Here is a 20,583-nt window from a genome sequence, read left to right as displayed (position 1 = left end):
CTGTGCCGGTGCTGTTACACTAGGAGGGACCAGTGTTTCCCTTTGTGCCTGTGCTGTTACACTAGGAGGGACCAGTGTTTCCCTCTGTGCCTGTGCTGTTACACTAGGAGGGACCAGTGTTTCCCTCTGTGCCTGTGCTGTTACACTAGGAGGGACCAGTGTTTCCCTCTGTGCCTGTACTGTTACACTAGGAGGGACTAGTGTTTCTGAACAAACGAGAGCAGATGGAAGATCAACAATGGCTTTTATTTAAGGACCGAGGCACCAAGAAGATGTGGGAGGAGCTGTTGGCACTAACATTTGGAACTGATGTGTCTGGCACAACAAGATGTAAAAGCTGCCAACAGACCCGACTCCGACTCCCACTGAAGGCAAGGAAGCCTATTTTAATATTTACTAACTTTACATATGAGTACACTGTAGCTATTCTCAGACACACCGGAAGAGGGCATCAGTTCCCATTACAGATGGTTGTGAGCCACCATGTGGTTGCTGGGAACTGAACTCAGGACCTCTGGGAGAGCAGTCAGTGCTCTAACCACCGAGTCATCTCTCCAGCCGGGAAGCAATTATCTTTATCTGCTTTGTGCACCCCACCTTCACCCCAAGACTTAATGCAACATTTCTTTGTCAATGTGAGGCTGGGGTGTGGTTCGTTAGGGAGCACGTGCTCAGCATCTGTGAGTGAAGCTCTAGTTCAATCCCCAGGACCCAGCACACACACCCGACACAGGAAAGAACTGGGCTGGAGACTTGTCTTCTTCCCATCATACACAAGGCCTTTCCCTGAAGGCAGACAGCACTGCAGACTGCAGAGGTTGCAGAGAAAAGCTAGAAGTGTCCTGGTCTACACGGAGAAACCTGAGTTGCAGAGCATGGGACCCACTTAATGAGTCTCTCTACCCCCCGCTGGCAAAACATATTAGAAAATGGAACAGAGAGTCACAGTGGTCAGACATTAGAAATGGTGGTGGGTTGGACTCCATGTCCCTGGGGTCTGCAAATTCAGCATGTGCCTTTAAGCAAACAGCAACTGCATTTATTATCGTGAGAAGTAAGTTCATGACCACGATTTTTTCTCCACAACTGTGTGTCTGAAGTTCTGTTGTTCAAGTCATAGTGGAGTCCAAAGTATGACAGGTTTTCGTTGCTCTTGGTAAGTACTTCCCTCGGAACCTAAGGCCTCATACACACTAAACACATTCTGGGGGTTGGAGAGACGGCTCAGTGGCTAGGGCATTGGCTACGCTTCCAGAACACCCAGAGTCGATTCCCAGCACCCACACGGCTGCTGAGAGCTGTCTGTAACTCCAGTTCCGGGGGACCTGACTCTGTCTTCTGGCCTTCATGGACATGAGGTAAGCAGATAGATATACATGAAGTCAAAACACTCTTACAGATAAGAAAACAAAACGAAAATCCCAGTAGTTAAAAGGAGGTAGAGGGACGTGCGCACAGCCGCGGAACAGCTTTGCTGCAGCGCAGGAGGCTGAGGGGAGCGTAGGCGGTGAGGAGCACGGAAGGTTGTTTACCGACTTCAGAACCAGGTTCTCCTCCGCAAAGCTTGTTCCGGGCTATAAGTCTCGTTTGGCCCGTTTGGGCCTCTGCGCTTCCGCAGGCCGTGGGCTCCTCCTGGCCGAAAGATTCCTGAGTGAACGCAAGGTCTGCACCTGCCGCAGGCGTAGGGCGAGCTCCGTGCTGCAGGCCTGCTGGACTGCCTCTGCCTTCTTTACGTCCCAGCTCAGAGCGACAGCCAGGGCTTCGGGGTCCTCCTTGGATACCGACTGCGGCAAGAATAAGAACCACTGAGACCGTAGCTCTGCGCCCCTCGCTGGGCTGCTCTCTTTCTTCTTTTTTAGAGATAGGGACCCATACTGTGGCCCAGGCCAGCCTGGAATTCACCATATGCCTGCCTGCCTTCCTCTCCTCCCCACCCCCTTTCTTTCGTTTTTCTTCTTTTCTTTTTTGGACACAGGGTTTTTTTCTGTATAGCCTTGGCTGTCCTGGAACTCACTCTGTAGACCAGGCTGGCCTCAAACTCAGAAATCTATATGCCTCTGATTCCTGAGTGCTGGGATTAAAGCCGTGTGCCACCACCACCTGCTTATGATGTGCCTTTCATGGCACATGTTTACATATCTTTTAAAATCCTCCAAGCACAACAGGAAATTGAACTAAGCCCAAGTTAATATAATTTCCTTCCCCTCTACCTAGAATCGGGCAGTTCTCGGCCACGAGAGCGCCGCCCTGGTGGGCTCCCTTGTCAGCTCACTAGCTCTCTGCTCTTGAGAGACAATGGGGCACAGGTGGGCCCCATAAGCTCACCTTTTTATTTCCCATGGTGTTGGGGACCAAAGCCAGGGCTGTGTAAATGTTGGCCAAGTGCTGATCTTCACCCCCAGCCGTAAGTTTCCTTTCTATGCTACTGTGCTGGCCCCAGAGTACTTACGGATCTTTGACTCTATCTAGAAGCCACCTCAGAGGCTCCAGCCCCGCAGGGCCTCCCGGTCAGGTCACTGTCAATCAGGAGGAGAGACAATATTTGATGACCTGAGGAAGTGCATCCCTTTTCTTTTTAAAGTCATTGGAGCTGATTGTTGGTGGCACACACCTTTAATCCCTGCACTTGGGAGGCAGAGGCAGGCAGATCTCTGCGAGTTCAAGGCCCGCCTGCTTTACAGAGCAAGTTCCAGGACAGCCAGGGCTACACAGAGAGACTCTGCCTCCTCCCCACCTCAGAAAAGCCAGTTGGAGTTACATTAAGTGAGATGTTTGCAGATGCTCTGGCTGTGTTGAAAAGCAAATTGGCAGCCACGAGTCAGCCTGTAGAGGTGAGAGAAATCCACATACATGCCTCTGCACCTCCAAACTATAATTCCAAAGAAGCCATTCTCCGCAGTCCTGGGTCCCTAGTTCTTGCCCACCTCCAAATCCTGACTAGATAAACTCAGCTCTGGAGCAGGCTTCTCCTTCAGTGCAGTAAGGATCTGGCTTCTGAGCATCACTTCTGAAGCCATCTCTCTGCTGATGCCCGTGTCAACTGCATCCAGCTCTTCACCGAGGGCAGCTCTGGACTCTGCAATGCAGACGAGAGTCAGCAGCAGGCTGAGAAAGCGCAGTCCCCAGCCAAGCAGGCGACCTCAGTGGGCAAGAGAGAAGGGTCCTTCCCAGGGACAGCCATCCTCAGGGACCTAGGCTACTCTGCAGACAAGGCCCCAACCTCAAGGCTGCTCCGGGGTAGGAGCCTTACCTTTCTGACTGGACAAGATGTTGCCCTCTTTCTCCAAGGCCTGGAGATAAAGTTCCAGGAGCTGCTTGGACTGGCGGGCTTCCTCTCTCTGGTCAAGCACCTGCTGGAGTGTGCTCTGCAGCCCTTGGACAGTGGCACAGCTTTGGCAGAGTTCCTGGGCCAGCTCTGCACATGGGATGTCGATGAGGACCTGGCATGAGAGAAAGGCTCTGAGAGACCGCACGCAGGGCTGGGGCTCTCCACACACCCATTTCAGGACCAGTTCCTCTTTTTCTCAAGTTACTTAAGGAGAAAAATGTTTGACATTTCCAAAATTCTAGTGGGAAAACTGGGAGAACGATGTATTGGTGTCTCGCCAGAAACAAAATCAAGCCTCCGTCTGGAAATGTAATTACACGGGTGCAGGGCAATGGGCTGTGCCACCAGACAGGCACAATTGCTGAGGTGGAGCGAGCTCACCCCCCCCCCCCCCCCCAGAATCTCAGAGATGTGAGAACGGCAGGATGAGCTGCTTCCTGTATCTGCTCTGGAACACAGAACCATGGCACCCAACTGAGAGGACCACGGACACTCACTCGAGAATGGAGCATAGCACCTGGAGTTCTCCAATCTAATGAGGTATCAAGAGAGCCTTAGCCTTCAGTCAATGACCTCTCCGTCCTGGATATTCTCACGCCCTTCTCCCAAGAGGTATATAATCCCCGATTCACCCTAAATAAGGTGTATGCACTTTATTTTTTTTTACTTATTTACACGCACCCCCCCCCCCAAAGCTGTATGAACAAGCGAGAATCATCCCAGAGCTGCTTCATTAAAGATCAGCAGGGGAAAGGCCTTTGCCTAAAAATGCTGCGCCTAAGATTCCCAAAAAAGGCTTTTCTCTTCCACAACCTCTCTGGTATTCAGCACTTGCTCCCAATCGGACTGGGCCCTATTCACCTTGGGCATGTGGACCATGGACCCCCCCACCCCACCCCCAATTCAGGGGATCTAACAGGCAAACGTGCACATGTATGAATGCAGGCAAAACACTCATATACATAAGGTAAAATAAATCTCTTTAAAGACTGAGGTTAGGCAGGATTCTCTCAAGACGTCTACAGCTATGTCTTTGATGTATAGGGTCCTTTGGGTTTTGGTGTTGTGTGTGTGTGTGTTGTTTTGTTTTTGAGACAAAGTCTTACTCTGGAGCCATTGCTGGTTTGCTGATATCACAGATGTCTGCCCCACAAGTGCTGGAACTAGACACGAGCCACCATGCCTGGCTTGTACTGTGCTCGGTCTAAGCAGTTTCGTTGATGCTGCTGCTTGAGTGGATATTAAAACCCATTCTTTTTTATTTTTTTATTTTTAAGATATATTGATTTATTTTATGCATGAGTACACTGTTGTTATCTTCAGACACACCAGAAGAGGGCATCAGATCTCATTACAGATGGTTGTGGGCAACCATGTGGATGCTGGGAATTGAACCCAGGACCTCTAAGAAGAGCATCTCTTAACCACAGAGCCATCTCTCCAGCCCATTAAAACCCTTTCTTAATAAAAATCTTTGATTCAAAAAAAGGAAAAAAAAAAACAAAGGAAAGAAACCCAAAAACTTAGGCATGATTGTGCATGCCTACAAGCCAACCCTTCAGGAAGCTGAGACAGGAGGATTGCTAAGAGTTTGGGATTAGCTTGGCTAGAGATCTTGTCTCCAAAACAAACCCAGGCCTGAGGACATAGCTCAGTGCGAAGCCTGTCAGGATTAGGCCAGCATCCGAGGTGGACAGTATGGAGAACACACCTGTGAGCCCAGCGCTGCTTTACGGTCAGCCTCAATGCCCAAGACTGGGTTCAACCAACAACAGAAAGGAAACATACACTGTTGGCACTCTTGGGCGCCCATCTGAACTCAGGCATGTTAGCTTTCTAGGCAGCATAAGAAACATACATTTCACAAAGCTAGGGCGGGGCTGAGAGGCTGAGTGTCTGAGGTTCACAAGGCTCCGGGTTCACAAGCAAGAAACAAGCAAAAAGAGCTAATAATAAAACGACCCTTGCTTTAGGGTCGGGAGGGATGACTTCCTGTGGTGATGAACAGCAATGTGGAAGTGTGAGCTGAATAAACCCTTTCCTCCCCAACTTGCTTCTTGGTCATAATGTTTGTGCGGGAATAGAAACCCTGACTAAGACAATGGTACATACTTTTCATCCTAGCACTTGGAGCAGGAGGCAGAAGCAGGTGGATCTCTGAGTTTGAGGCCAGCCTGGTCTACAGAGCAAACTCCAGAACGACCAAGGCTACACAGAGAAACCCTTTGGGAAAAACAAAACAAAGCAAAGCAAAAACAAAGAACAGGAGAAAACTGGCATACTTGTTTGTTGACAAAATATCTTTAGGGGAACTGACAGATGAGCTGTCTCCAGGGAGGAGAGTGGTGACTGGGGAAGGGCGCACTCTCCCAGAGCGTCCAGACGATTCCTCTGCTCCAGGAGTCTTAGCATAGCCCACCGCAGTCCTTCTAGGACTGTGTTCCCACTGTTGAGGGTGACCCATGTGTGTGCCCATCCCACTGAGAAAAAAATTACTATCTGAAACCAAGCTCGTTAGCAACTATAGCGCCCCAGCCCACACAAGCATTTATCTATGTTTTTGTTTCCTGTTTTTGAGTCAGGGTCTTTACTAAGGTAGCCCAGGCTGGCCACATACTCATGATCCTCTTGACTCCATCTGCTTATTTTCTCCCTTGTATTACAAATCCTAGCACATTCGTATAGATGCAATCACAGAGCCAGAGGTGCTGATGAACATCTGTTCCCAGCACTTGGAAAGCGGAAGCAGCAAAGATTATTTGCAAGTTCGAGGCCAACCTGAGCTACGTAATAAGACCTACGCCAGCCAGGGTTACACAGCTCGACCCAGTGAAAACGACCGACATAAGAAATAGAAAGGTAAACACACACATATGCACAAGCGCGTGTGCACACACAATACTAAAGACAGATTCACTGATGCTGCTCAGATGTGCGTGTTTCTGTGTGCACACTCTCGAGGAGGCCGGAGGACCACCTCAGCCGTCATCTCTCCAATGCCTTATCTGGCGTCTCCCTGACCTGTAACTCGCTAGTTAGGTGAGGCTAGTCATCAAGGCCCTGGGGGCACTGTGACCTCCCCAGCGCTGGGATTACAAGCCTGCACCATCACTCCTGGCCTTTCCACGTGGGCGCCGAGAACTGAGCTCAGGGACTGTACTTACTGTCCCCTCAGTCCTGAGGTCCCATCCCTTTTTATGAGCATACAGCGGTCCATACTCACCACAGTCTGCTGATCTAGACAGCAGTAACATCAGCATCATCATTTTTTGAGAAAGGGTTTCTCTGTAGCCCTGGCTGTCTGTCCTAGAGCTCACTCTGTAGACCACCAAGCCCGACTCAAACTCACAGAGATCCACCCGCCTCTGCCTCCTGACCGCTGGGATTCAAGGTGTGTACCACTATGGCCCACATAAATTAAAAAGTAAGCAGAGCCACTTCCTTATCACACCTAATCTCCAGGCACGCCCCACCCCTGGATGCCGCCCTGTGTATTCACTTAATCAGGTCTAGGGTGGGTCCTGGGCATGTGCATCTTAAAAATCTACTCAAGAGTCTCATGCATACAAAATGCTAATCAAAACAAGACACCGGAGAGAGACGGGTCAGAGGTTAAGGCACTTGCTGCTCTTGCAGAAGACCCAGGATAAGTTCCTGTGCACCCACATGGCCTTTCACAACTGTTTGCCATTCCAGTTTTAGAGGATGGGACAGCTTCTTCAGGTCTCCATGGGCATTAGGCATGAAAGTGGTACATAGGGCTGGAGAGATGGCTCAGTGGTTAGAGCACCAACCGCTCTTCCAGAGGTCCTGAGTTCAATTCCCAGCAACCACATGGTGGCTCACAACCATCTGTAATGGAAATATGATGCCCTCTTCTGATGTGTCTGAAGATTTTTTAAGAATTATTTTTTCAGGGTAGTGGCTGCACATGCCTTTAATCCCAGCACTTGGAGGCAGGGGCAGACAGATCTCTGAGTTCCAAGCTAGCCTGGTCTACATAGTGAGTTCCAGGACAGCGAGGGCTACACATGAGGGTTCTAGGTGTAAGACTCATTTATGAATTGACCCACTGGAGGTAAATGGTTAGAAGTGAAGATCAGCTGAGCATGCTCAGTGCCTAGCACTAAACAAATCAACTCAGATAGAGTGAACCTGTGCACCCCTGTAATCCCAGCACCTTGGTTGTAGAGCAGGAGGGGCCAGCCTGGGCTACAAGAGACCCCACCCATCTCAGAAAATCAAAACCCGGCTCAGTGCTTAAGTATGCTTGCTGCTGTTTCACGAGTGAGGGCTGGTTCACAGCACCCAAGTCAGGCAGCTCACAGCCACCTTTAACTCCAGCTCCACACGATCCAGCTCTTTCTGGGTTCTGCGGACACCCACAGATACACACACATACATATAAATAAAGACAAATCCTGGCCCTGCGCAGTGGCGCACACCTTTAGTTCCAGCAGAAGCAGGCGGATCTCCATGAGTTCAAGGCCAGCCTGGTCTACAGAGTGAGTTCCAGGACAGCCAGGGAAATTCTATCTTGAAACAAACACACAAACATCTTAAAAGATCTTCTTATAAAAATTTCAAATTAATGGACAATTCAAAGAAAGAAAGAAAAAGATATCAACAGAAATAAAACAATGGAATTCCTACGGCCAGGGAGATGGGGGCACAGAACCTAAGGTTCTGGGACTGTAGAGGCTGGCAAGTGTTGTGGGGCTGTGGGGAAGACTTACTTGGAGGTCCTCTTCCGACAGCAGGATGATGCTGGACAGATCCTCCTTCAGCTGCCTGGCCACATTCTTCCACTTCACCCCTGCCCCGCTGTCTGTTTGATCTTCATCAAAGGACTCTTGGGAAACCCAAGCTGTTCCTCCATCTGATAGAGATCGAGAGAGCTGGTCAGTCACTCAAGGGCCAACACAACACCATGAAGAATGTGCATGGCCTTCGCACTGACCACTCGGGACGATGACAGGGAGTGGGGTGGGGGTGGGGGTCTTGGTGGGAAGGCGTACCTTTTCTCAGGGACTTACAGGAAAGCTAACCCCCAGCTCGGGCCTTAATTCTTCCTCTTCTGTCTTCAATATATTTATGTTTAAAACTTCACTGTAGTGTTTACACTAAGTGTGGTAGCTACCATCTTTAATCCCAGCCCTCAGAAGGCTGAGGTAGGAGGACCGTAGCAAGTCAGAGGCCAGCCTGATCTACAGAATAGGACCTTGTCTCAAAAGGCAAAAAAGGAAGCAGCAGCCACTTAACCCTAAGGGATGGTAACGACTGGGCCAAAGGTCCCACCACACCCGACTTTTGATAATCTCCGTGCTTGGTGGGAGTGGTTTGAAGAGAGGGAAGAGGAGGAAATGTTAGGGTTTCTCACACAACACACACTAGACTTGAATTCACTATGTAGTTGAGGCTAGCCAAGGACTGCCGACACTCCTACCTCCAACTCCTAAGTGCTGGGACCACAGGCGTCTACCCCATGCTTGGCTGTGTTCTGGTTTTGTACTCTCCCCAGCGCACCTCCCCTGAGTGGGGGAGGGGTGGAGACTGATCCTTTCTTTAACTGGGGACAGCCGAAGGGATGACAAGTTCATCGGTGGCGGACATATCCGTGGCGGAAGGCGGCCTGCCTCATTGAGGTAGCAGTGGTCCTTGCTCTGTGACAAGTTGCTACTCAGCTCTGAATCTGCAGGGCCGCTGACGGCTGCAGCCACCACTGCAGAGACCTTTCTGTGTGCCAGATAAGATCTGGTGACTAACATGATGCCTCGGACAAGATCCGGAGACATTCTCAGTTCTTAAGTTGGGGTGGATACTGTAATTATTATTTCAGTGTGGATCCAGCAGGCTGTAGAGTTTGCCCAGTTACCTGGCTAGAAATGGCAGAGCCAAGACTCACACCCCCGGTTTCACTGACATGTTGGGTTTCATTTGCTATGGGTCTGGGTGAGATGTGTCACTCCTCTGCATCTCCAAGCCTGGCACAGAGGGTGACATTTGCTGTGTAAGCACTCGGCCAGCAAACCCTGGCCTGCGCAGGTCAGTGAGCCAGGACGGCTCTTGGCTGCACAGCCTGCATTTCTCACCCGAATCGTTGTATGTCCATTTCTCGTTGCAGGCCAACGCCACAAACTTCGTGTTGGAAGGGAGGCAAAGGAAATAGTCATCGTCATCCACTATTGTCCCGTCCTCTGCCAGGACCAGGGTGATCGGTGTCAGGGACTTATCGATGGCCAACAGTTCACAGGCTGAGAAGCAGAAAATATGTGTCAGGTGACAAACATCCATAAAAAAATGATATGTCGGGCTGGAGAGATGGCTCAGCGGTTAAGAGTACTGACTGCTCTTCCAGAGGTCCTGAGTTCAAATCCCAGCAACCACATGGTGGCTCACAACCATCTGTAATGGGATCTGACGCCCTTTTCTGGTGTGTCTGAAGACAGCTACAGTGTACTCATATACATAAAGTACATAAATATTAAAAAGACATGATGTCTTAGTGCTCTCTGGTATGACCCACATATGTGACATTTGTCATATGCCTGATACTATTCTAACTGTGTTTCTGGTAAAAACCTAATGCTATAAAGGAGTTACTATTATTATCCCCAATTTACAGAAAATCAACCCAAACTCTGAGACATTAAGGAATTTACTCAAAATCCCATGGTAAGTGGCACAATTAAGACTAAACTTTTTCTTTGTTTAGATTTTATATGCATGAGTGTTTTTTTTTTTCCTGCAAGTATGTGTGTGGACACACACATGCATTGTGCCCACCAATGGAGTCCAGAAGAGGGTGTTGGATGCCCTGGAACTGGAGTTATAGAAGACTGTAAACCACCATGTGGGTACTAAGAATTGATCCCAGATCCTCTGCAAGAGCAGCGAGCGTTTTTTAGCGGCTGAGCCATCTTTCCAGCATCCTAACATAGGAGGCATTTGAGTCTACGTAAATAAGCATCCAACCAGAGGCTGGTCTGATTACTGTGGACGAGGAATGTTGTCTCTTGATCACATAGTCAGTGGTAATCTTAAATTCTACATATCAAATGTCAGAAAATAAAAAGGCTTCTTCTGATCGCAGCTCTTCTGAAGGGAAGGACAGTATCGGGCAGAAGCTCCACTCAGTCTTTTCACTTATAGTACTGCCAGGCAAGAGGCTTTCCTTAAGGCTGTCATCACCCAAAATAGAACAGCCAGTCTCCTATAGGCTCAGCTGCAGAGAACGGAAGCCTCTGGGCCAAGGACACCCAGTCAGTGTAACCTAGTGCCCGGAGGGTGTGGGGGGGTGTATGGGTGGGTGGGTGAAATGAAAACCTCGGTGTGACAGAATCCCTGTCACCAAATCCAACCCTGCTGCTAGGTCTCAGCAGTTCTCAGGAGCGCTGCACGTCCTGGCACACACAATGATGTGCCTGGAGCTAGCAGACATGAAAGACCTGCAGAACTTCTTTGGGTACCTCATTTGTTGCTACAGGCTAATAACGCTTGTAAGTAACCATTGAACAGATTATCTCACTTGAGAGTCCCAAGAATCTTTTGAAGCAAGGCCAGGAACACACCCACTACACGGCTAAGAAAACTAAGGGTTCAGAGATGGCTACGTGCAAGGTATAGTCAGGCTCAGAACCTGGCCTACGTTCCTTGTTTGGGCTTTAAGGGGCAGGCACTGGCAGTTCCCTTTTAAAGGAACAGGTACTGACAGCAGACACCCATCCCCACCCCGCCGGGGGCCCCAGTATCGCCTCTGTGAGCCAGTGGACAGAATACGCCGGACTCCGTTTGGTCCAAAATCAGGCCAGTGAGCCTGGATAAGCAGTTTCCCGTCCCCTTCACGTGCCTCTCAGTATAGATAAGTAAAAAAGCCAGGAATCTGCCAATCGCTGGACTCACGTAGGCCGCCGCATTCCCTAGGCTCTAGGGTCACCTTCCCGACCCCGCCAGGTCCCCTCAGCAGCCAACCTTTGTTCCTCAGCTCCTCGAGACTGGAGGCTGCCACGCCGTGCTGATCACGACTGTGGTTGCGGCGTAGCAGACACGGTTTGAGAGGCCGGACATCGTCCGGGTTCGGGGCGCTGGCTCCCCACGACAGCGCCATCCTCAAAGTGGGACCTGGAGACTCTGGGAAATCCTAGGCAGCCCAGAGCCACTTCCCTAAGCTTTGGCACCCCTCCTCTCGCGGCCTGACGGGAGATGTAGTTTTTTCAGTAAGCTACGCAAGACGAAGGCACACCGGGAGACGTAGTTCTAGTGGTGGCTAATCACAGGCGTTCCGGCGCACGATGGGAGTTGTAGTTTCTTGGTTCAAAGCCAGGGGCGGGGGGATTCAGTTTAGGAAAGGGGTCGGGATTGGTGATTTTTGTCCTGTTGTTGTTCTTTTCTTTCTCTTTCCCTCTCTTGCCTCCCCCACCCAACTCTTTTTTCTTCTTTCTTCACAGTCAAATCTACATAAATGAGAAAATCTTGTCCTGCATATATATATGTATGTGCATGTGCATATATATGGTTTTTCTTAGCTTGCTATAACAGGCCTTGCAAATAAATACTTTATCACAGAGCTATATCATATCATTATAATCATTATTATCATTATTATCATTATCATTATTTTATTTTAACAGGGTCTTGCTAAGTTGCCCAAAGAAGCCTCGAATTAATCATCCTTCTATCTCGGCTTCCTAAGTAGGTAGAATTACAGGCACATACCACTGTCTGGCTGATGTTGTGACTTTTAGTTTTTTGGTGTTAGGGCCTAACCCTGGGGCCTTATGCATGCTAAGCAAGCACTTCAGGACTGATTTTGTGGAGTTTGAAGTTACATTGTTTAAAGGATATGACTTACAAGCCAGGTGAAATACTAAGTAAACATTTTACATTAAGTTAAATGTCTGGCAAGAGAGCTTAGTGGGTAGAGGTGCTTGCTACCCAGCCTTACAACCTGACTTTGATCCCAGAGCCCAGCACGGTAGAAGAACAGACTTCCAAAAGTTGTTCTATGATCTCCAAAAGCACAGTGTGTCATTTGTATGCACGCATGCACTCTCGTGTGCTCACACACCACACACAAATGACTGCTATGAAATTATTAAGTTTTTAAAAAAGAGCTGGTTTACTTATATTTCTTAATTTTTTTTCTGTCTTTTTTTTTTTCTTCACATTTTATTTTTGTAACCCAGCATGGTGGTGAATGCCTTTAACCCTAGCTCTTGGGAGGAAGAGGCAGGTGTATCTCTGTGAGTTCAAGACCAGATGGTCTGCAGGCTGAGTTCCAGGACAGCCACGGCTACATAAATTCTGTCTCAAAAACCAAAGCTGGGCTAGAGAGGTGGCTTAGCGGTTAAGAGCACTGAAGAAGAACCTGAGTTCAATCTCCAGCAACCACATGGTGGCTCACAACCATCTGTAATGGGGTCTGATGCCCTCTTCTGGTATGTCTGAAGACAGCTACAATGTATTCACATACATAAAATAAATAAATAAATAATAAAACCCCAAAGTTAATTAATAATTAATTAATTAATAGATAATAAAATAAATAAATTAGTACAGTTCAGTACTTGCTTCAATAGATAATGCTCAGAGTTGGTATGATTATCTCCATACAGACAAACTAAACAGTGGTTTTTATTATCTGAAAGTTTTTTTGTTTTTGTTTTGTTTTTGATTCTCCATTGTCATGAAACACTAACCAGCTTTGAGAGGGATTCATGTTCTTTCCAGGTCTTTCTATCCTGCTTGTATCTGTGGGATACTGCGGACTTTCAGGATATTTTGAATGGAGTCTGTTTTCAACACAGCCATCTCTCCTTAGCTACACAAAAAGCTTCTAAACAGCAATGGCAGGAGGGCATTGCTGTAGCCTAAGTAGTCATTTTAGACACCAACGAATTGGGCTAAAAATAAAAATACAGACTAGGTGTAGCTAAACGCTAGAACACTGGCTAGCCTGAGCAACACTTTAAGTTTGATTCCTGGTAATGAGGGCAAAAGATATTCATGCTAAAGTTCCACACGACTGAATTAAAAATGAACTGTTTATCTAGACTTCCCAGACATCAAGATGAAAGACATAGGCAGATTTCTCAAACAGGCTCACTCCGCTTGGCTCGATCAAGAAATCCCCTCTGCCTTAATTCTTACACAAAAAGATAACCCGGAAGAGACCTGATATTGACTAACCGGTTATTTTCCTATTTTATATCTCCTTGCTTTTGATTTATAAGATAAGTACTTTTGTACTTTTTCTACCTATAAGATCAGTATTTCCTGTTCTGCTCAGTAGGAACCCTCAACAGTAGTTTACAGAATAGAGAGGTGCCTGGTTACAGAATTGAAAACAGAAATGGAAATTAAGAAAATGTTTCCTCTGGCAAGAATGATAAGATCTCGAGTCAGAACGTAGAGGGAAACGTGAACCACAGGGCTACTTGGAAAGTCCAGACACTGCTTGGCAACATATTCCTCTTGTTTCTAATACAAGTGTGTTTGGTTGTCATTGTTAGTTTTAAACATATATTTATTTTATGTATGTGTGTACACTGTTGCTGTCCTCAGACACACCAGAAGAGTGCCTTGGATCCCACTACAGATGGTTGTGAGTCACCATGTGGTTGCTGGGAATTGAACTCAGGACCTCTGGAAGAGCAGTCAGCGCTCTTAACCTCTGAGCCATCTTTCCACCCCCCCAGTTTTTTATGCATGCTTTATCACATAAGCTACAGTCCCATTTTAAGAGTGAATTCTAATATAGATTAAGCATAGGCATTGGGAGAGGCAGCCTGAGAAAGCACTATTGAGTTTCTTAAGAGTTGCCGGGTGTTGGAGCTTTGAACGCTTCTGAGAAACCATAGATACTCAGAGAATAATAGTGTACTGAATGGCTAAATTTTAATTTACATTTTTATGTATTTATTAAAGAAGTAGTCCCTAAGTGTGCCCACGGTGCTATGACACAAGGGAGGGATTTACTTCAAGAATAAAAGTGCGTCTGTTAGCACCACTAGGTGGAGGCAGAAAGATTAGAAGTTCATCTTGTACTACATAGAAGTTTTGAACTAAGAAAGGGCTTGTCTAGAAACAACAACAACAACAATAAACATATTGTAAGACTCTAATCAAGTCTTAACTACCTGGAGACTCCCTTGAATGAGAGGAGAGAGATCAGGGATGGATGCAAATGTAAGAGGTTAACCCTCAATCATTTCCTAGTGGGGAGTGACAAATGGTTATAACAAGTAGTTTTTATACTTTTTAGAGGCACGGGTTACATCAGCAAGGTTACAGTTCAAACTTACTGGCTAAGCATATTGACCTTTAAGCATGACAAGCATTTGAACTCTACCTGAGGCTTTTCAGAGGGTCAGTTAGCACATTCTGAGGATTTCTTTACTCAAGAATGTTCCTGTGGGTGGAGAGTGGAATTTGGCCTAGCCTTATCCCCAGGCGGGAGAGGGAAGCTGTAGGGAGGGTGTGAGACTGTAAAAGCCCTTAGGGTCCCTCAATACAAACTTGTAAATTTATTTTAAAAAGGTTTACCTGGTGGGTGGTGTGGGAAGGTGGGGGAGAAAGTTAGGAGTAGATGTGAGTAAACCACAGCGTTTGTATATTAACAAGGTAAAACAACAACAAAAGAAATTCTATTAAAAATTTTTTTTTGGACTATGCATTTTCCTGTAAACTGCGAGGTAACCGGAACACTAGGCTCAACCCTTCTGCCTGCAGCACGCCCCCATCGACAAGCTCAGGTCCGCCTACTTTGGACTTGTCTGGCGAGCTAGTGCAAGGGCTCTTGGGAGAAACTTGGGCCAGCGGCGGTCGATTAGTCAGGCCTGAGAAAGATGGCGTCCTCGGAGCAGGCAGAGCAGCCGAACCAGGTGAGGGGAGTGGGGCTGCCCCGTCGCTACTGTCAGGGGTCGGGGCTGGAGCGGCGCTTGCACCGCGCCTGACCCTGACTCCCTGAAGCTGAGGACCCCGGATTTCGTTTCTCTTCTGGGCCCCGCCCCTCTTCTGGTCCTCCCCTCCCGGCTCCTTCCCTACTGACCCCTCTCTCACCACATTTTGAGTTGGGGTCTTGACCCGGTCTCAGGCCCCCGCTTCCCTTCCGGCGGTCCCTCGTAGCCCGCTGGACTTGGTCGGGAAGGGTGGCGGGCTGCAGTTAGGTCCTTAGCGCACACATGTAGGGCCCTGCTGGAGGAGAGGTGGGGAAGGAAGGCTCTTTGGTACCCGGCTGTCCCCTGTGGGGAGGGGCCCGACGACTCCCGCTCCCACGGCCTCAGCCCCTAAAGTGCCAGCATTTTGTTCTTCATTCACCTTGGGGCTTTCTTTGCTAAATTGGGGAGTCGCTCCGAGGACTCCTTCCCACTAACTCAGTGCGTTAGTGGAAAGGGGACGTACTTTAACTGACGCCACCAAGCCTTTAGGTGAGGATCCAACCCTTGCTTTTCTGAGTTCGGTTTTCTTAGTCAAAGGACTTCACTCCGAGTTCTTCACCTGCAGATTTAACCGAATCCCGCTTCGCTTATGGGACGGTGAGGATCACTGTTGATGCTTGGGCTTCTGCTGCCCAAGTCGTGATGATACAGGGCCTCTGTAGGGGTTTCTTATCCAAAGGCGGGGTGGGATGAGGAGAGATGCTAAGAGACAACCCTTTTAGCGCCATTGTGCTGTCATGCAGAGAACAAGTTATGTTTACTTTTGATTCTTGTTTATTTTTGTGTACATGTGGGCAACACGGTGCTGGTGGGAGGCAGAGGAGAACTTTGTAGGAATGGGTTCTCCTTCCACCGTGTGGATCTCGGAGTTGGAACTCAGGTCCTTTACCCGCTCAGCCTTCTCTTTGGCCCCAGAGTAGTGCTGATTATCTAAGTCTTTCTTTGTAAAGCGCATAATCGAGCAGCAAGGTTTTGTAACATGTCCTAAATCACGTGCCCAGGCCTTGATTTCAGCTGACACTGAAGTGTCTCTGCTAGTTGGCTATCTTATGTTTAAATTTGATTAGGATAGACTTAGATGGAACAGTATTTTTAGCCTGGGAGGTTCATCATTAATCCTTCACCTTCTTGAAGCACCTTTAAGAGTTTTAAACCACTTACTGATATTTCACTTCCTTCCTAGGCAGAGGACTACTACTTAACAGTCTTTCTTTCTTTCTACTCCGGATAAGTCAATTAGAGAGATCTCACTTAAAGGAGTTGGACACTTAGATCCGCCTCTGTTAGTGGTGTGAGTGATTCAGGAGGCCGCGTGAGGCATCGGAAACAGTTAGGAACGGCTCTGGACTCTGCATTGTCTGAATGAGGGACCTTCCTTTCTTGTGGTATCCCACCCGGTTTGTTTGCTAAACTGCAGTGTGCCTCAGTGTCCGATATTTTTTTCTGACCTCTTTAGGGTGGGATTGAACTGTCTCCACAGTTTCTGGACACCCAAGGTCTTTTAAGGGTTTGGCCGCCACATGTATGGTTTCAGCCTTGATTCTCCTTTGCCCTCCTTTCCAGAGCTGATAGAGATTGCGTCAGAATGTGCTGGCTGCCTGAGGAAAAAGTTGGACTCTTCCTGTCATGTCCTGTCACTAACAATAAGCTGCAAATACACACTTAAAACTATAGATGAATGTATGATGTCTCACTGCGTAGCCCAGGCAGATTTAAATGAGCATCTTCCTGCCTCAGCCTCCTGGATGCTGAGATCAGAGGCACACACCACTGATCTAGGTTTAAGTGCACTTAAGCATTACTTGTTTACTTATCTATTTTTGAGACAGCAGCTCTTGTACACCAAATAGACTTAAGCTTTACATAGCTAAGGATGACCTTGAATTTCTGTTCCGCCTGTTTCTACCACCTCACCAGTGGTAAGACTTAAGGCATGTGCCACCCAGTCCCTGATGATAGGGTTGAAGTAGGACCTTGTGTATGCTGGGCAGGTATTCTATCGACTGAACTACATTCCCAGCCTCAATTTTAACTAGAAAAACTTTTAATTAATTAATAACTAATAAGTTTTTTTTCCAGGGGGAGGGGGGTACAGTCTTACTATGTAGCCCTTAGCTGTCTTGGAACTCACTGTGTAGACCAGGTTGGTCTCGAGCTTTACATGGCTCTGTCTCTTGAATGCTGAGATTAAAAACATTAACCACTATACCCAGCAATTATTGTTTTTTGAGTGTGTACACTTTGTGTGTGTGTGTGTATGTGTGTGTGTGTGTGAGTCTCCCAGAGGTCAGGCTATCTTAGAAACAGGCCAGAGGTCAATAAGTTATATTCTTCAGTTTTTTTTTTATATTAATCTTATATGTATGTATGTTCTGTCTCTGTGTATGTATGTCTGTTCTTGGTATCTGCAGGTACTGAAAAGGGCTTCTTAACACACACACACACCCATGGAATCAGAGTTACAGACTTCTTGAAGCCTGGGTCCTTGGAAGAGCAGCCAGTGCTCTTAACTGCTAAGCCACCTCCTTTAGCCCCGTACTGTCTCTTTATTCACCTTTTCTACCTTAGTTTGTGAAGCAGCGTCTCTCACTGAACCTGGAGTTGATGGATCTGGCTAGACAGGCTAGCCAGTGAGGTCCAGCAGGCCTCCTGTCTTTGTGTCTCCAGTGCTGGGATTACAGGCCTATCTCTGCTGGAGTTTTATGTCGGTTCTAGGGGTTGATGTGGGTCCTCATGTTTATGCAGCACTTACCTGCTGATCCATTTCTTACAGTGTTTTCCCTTCACATTCAGATTTTGTTGTGTGAGTAACTTTATGTGTGTGATGTGTGTAGGTTCAGGTGTGAGTGTTCCATAATGTTTGTGTGGAGGTCAAAGGGCAACGCTGTGGATCCAGTTCTCTCCTTCCACCTTCATTTCCCGTGCAGCAAGTGTTTTCTTTCCTCTTCTAGCATGTATAGTGAGTGAGACCATTTTTCTTTACTTTTTTAGATTTATTATTGTGGACGTGTGTGTGTGTGTGTGTGGGTGTGCACACATGAGTGCAGGTGCCTTCAGAGTGTTTCTGGAGTTGGAGCGACAGGCAGTTGTGAGTTGCAGACATGGGTGCTGGGAGCTGAGCTCTTACATTTTCTTAACCTCTGAACCATCCTCTCGCCACCTCTAAGTCTGCACTTCCAGAGAGCTAGTGCTCCCTGCATTTGTCCGGCATTTTTTCATATGGGCAGAGTGGTACTAAAGGCTGTTGGGTAATTCCCTAAGCCTGGCTGCCTGGTTTGTGTCTGATAGAAAATTGACGGTGCCATTTCTGATTCCTAATGATGTGTGAAGACCCTCTTTTCCTGAGAGACAGTGTAAGGTGCTAAAGGCACATGTGTGTGTGTGTGTGTGTGTGTGTATGTGTGTATGTGTGCCAGAGGTCATGCTATCTGTCTCAGTAACAGGCCAGAGGTCAATAAGGTACTTTCTTCAGTTGCTTTTTATTTATGTGTTTAGATTTTTTGGTATATGTTCAGCTGTGAGATCTGGCCAGTTTACTTAACTTTTTAATCTATTTCTGAATCTACAAAGTAGGAAAAGACTGGTGCCTACCTCATAGGGTTGCTCTGAAGACTCAGTGGGTTGCTTTATATAAAAGTACTTACATTATCTGACGCACGGTGTTGCATATTGTTATCTCGGCTAAATTCTGGACTTGAACACTTAAACAGATGTAAATCCTTCCTTAAGTCCCACCCCAACATTTGCTGTGTGCTTTTCTTTTTCTTTCTTTCTTTTTTTTTTTTTTTTAAAGATTTATGTATTTATTACATAAAAGTACACTGTAGCTGTCTTCAGACACACCAGAAGAGGGCATCAGATCTCATTGCAGATGGTTGTGAGCCACCATGTGGTTGCTGGGATTTGAACTCAGAACCTCTGGAAGAGCAGTCAGTGCCCTTAACCACTGAGCCTGTTTTTTGTTTTTTGTTTTTTGTTTGTTTTTTTTTTTATGTTGACCACTACTCTAGTGAAGTTGTTCTTTTTATTATTTTGATGTAATTTCTCTTGAAATTTGAAAAGATGCCACAAATGCCCATGACAAGTGTTTATGCTCGAAGATACCTGTCTTGAAAAGAAAAATGACAGTTGTTAGAATTCATTTTTTTGCTTCATAGGCCTGAGGCAGGAGGATATTGAGTTCTCAGCCAGCTTGATGCTTGCCATGAAGCTTGAAGATCTGGGTTCGGTTCCTGGAACCCACTTGATGGAAGGAGAGAACTAATTCTTGCACGCCCCCCCATACACACAAATAAATAAATAAATGTAATAACCCCCACAAATTTAAAGTCTACCTAGGGAGACTGCTTTTTATAAAAGACATTGATAGGAGACACACCATTTACCAGGATATGCAGCTCTAGGTTTTGTCCCTAGACTGCTAGAGGCTAAACAGTAGGACCCAGGGATTGAACTCTTGCACATCATCAGTGGGCTACTGGGGATTATTTATAGCCTGTTTCCTATCTTTATTTTTCAGATTTGTTTTTAATTAATTAATTAATTAATGTATCTATTTATATGTAATGTGCATTGGTGTTTTGCCTGCATGTATGTCTGTGTGAGGGTGTTGGACCCCTGGAACTGAAGTTGCAGACAGTTATGAGCTGCCTGCTGGCGCCAGGAGCTGAACCCTGGAAGAGCAGCCATTGCTTGTAACCGCTGATGAGCTCTCCAGCTCCCTTTGGTTTCACATGTTTAGATGAAGTTAACTATTTCTTGTGAGCATATCATCCAGGCAGCAGTGTGTTCTCTAGAACTTGTATCTGCAGTCACATGGCACAGTCTTTTGTGGCTAAGATGGTTGCTTGGTTAATGAGGTGACTACCATATCTTTATGTAAGGTAATTTTCTAAACGAGCAGCTTTCTTTGTTACCTTGCAAGTGCTACTTTAGATTCACTATTTTACTGTAGGACTTTAAACTTTATTGCAGAATTTTAATAGTGTGGTGAGGTTACTTTAATGAGGTTTGAGGAGTTGCGATGTGTCTGTGTTACCACCAGCAGGATCAAGATAAAAACAGTTGTATATCCTTCAGAGTTTTGCTCCTTCCCGGTGCCATGAGTTCTTTATTTCATGTACGTGAGCACCCTGTACGCTGTCTTCAGAACACCAGCAGAGGGCATCAGATCCCATTACAGATGGTTGTGAGCCACCACGTGGTTGCTGAGAATTGAACTCAGGACCTCTGGAAGAGCAGACAGTGCTCTTAACCACTGAGCCATCTTCCCAGCTCCTATCATCTATTCTTTTAGGCATTTGTTGGTAACAATGG

The 20,583-nt window shown here is 47.0% G+C and overlaps 2 protein-coding genes across 4 annotated transcripts in view; one reads left to right on the top strand and one right to left on the bottom strand.

Annotated features, from left to right (window-relative positions):
- Positions 1 to 227: 227 nt before the first annotated feature.
- On the bottom strand, positions 228 to 11,495 carry DFFA (DNA fragmentation factor subunit alpha). 2 transcript variants are annotated; one of them, XM_080920585.1, is made up of 6 exons: positions 11,300 to 11,495; positions 9,421 to 9,582; positions 8,065 to 8,207; positions 3,251 to 3,440; positions 2,925 to 3,076; positions 228 to 1,784 (listed from the first exon to the last, which is right to left on the bottom strand). In XM_080920585.1, the coding sequence occupies exons 1-6, from the start codon at positions 11,433 to 11,435 to the stop codon at positions 1,575 to 1,577; spliced, it is 993 nt and encodes a 330-aa protein (XP_080776711.1). In that variant the 5' UTR covers positions 11,436 to 11,495; the 3' UTR covers positions 228 to 1,574. The 2 variants fall into 2 exon arrangements, with proteins under 2 accessions (XP_080776711.1, XP_080776712.1); XM_080920586.1 differs by having other exon boundaries at positions 1,644 to 2,823.
- Positions 11,496 to 15,164: 3,669 nt separating this feature from the next.
- Positions 15,165 to 20,583, top strand: part of PEX14 (peroxisomal biogenesis factor 14) — a 128,301-nt gene continuing 122,882 nt past the window's right edge. For both annotated transcript variants that reach the window (XM_080921958.1, XM_080921959.1), the window contains exon 1: positions 15,165 to 15,210. In XM_080921958.1, the coding sequence (XP_080778084.1) occupies positions 15,175 to 15,210 (36 nt within the window). In that variant the 5' untranslated portion in view covers positions 15,165 to 15,174. The remainder of the gene's footprint in view (positions 15,211 to 20,583) is intronic.

The sequence above is a fragment of the Micromys minutus genome (assembly GCF_963924665.1).
Source record: "Micromys minutus genome assembly, chromosome: 9".
Lineage (NCBI taxonomy): Eukaryota > Metazoa > Chordata > Mammalia > Rodentia > Muridae > Micromys > Micromys minutus.
The sequence above is the reverse complement of the archived record's forward strand: the minus strand, read 5'-3'. Positions and strand labels throughout refer to the sequence as shown.

Coding starts and splice junctions, on each gene's coding strand:
- DFFA (XM_080920585.1), bottom strand. CDS start 11,435: ATGGCGCTGTCGTGGGGAGCCAGCGCCCCGAACCCGGACGATGTCCGG. Junction 3,441..8,064: donor TGTCGGAAGAGGACCTCCAA/GTAAGTCTTCCC, acceptor CTCTCATGCCAG/GTCCTCATCGACATCCCATG. Junction 1,785..2,924: donor TATCTAGTCAGGATTTGGAG/GTGGGCAAGAAC, acceptor TTCTTGCCGCAG/TCGGTATCCAAGGAGGACCC.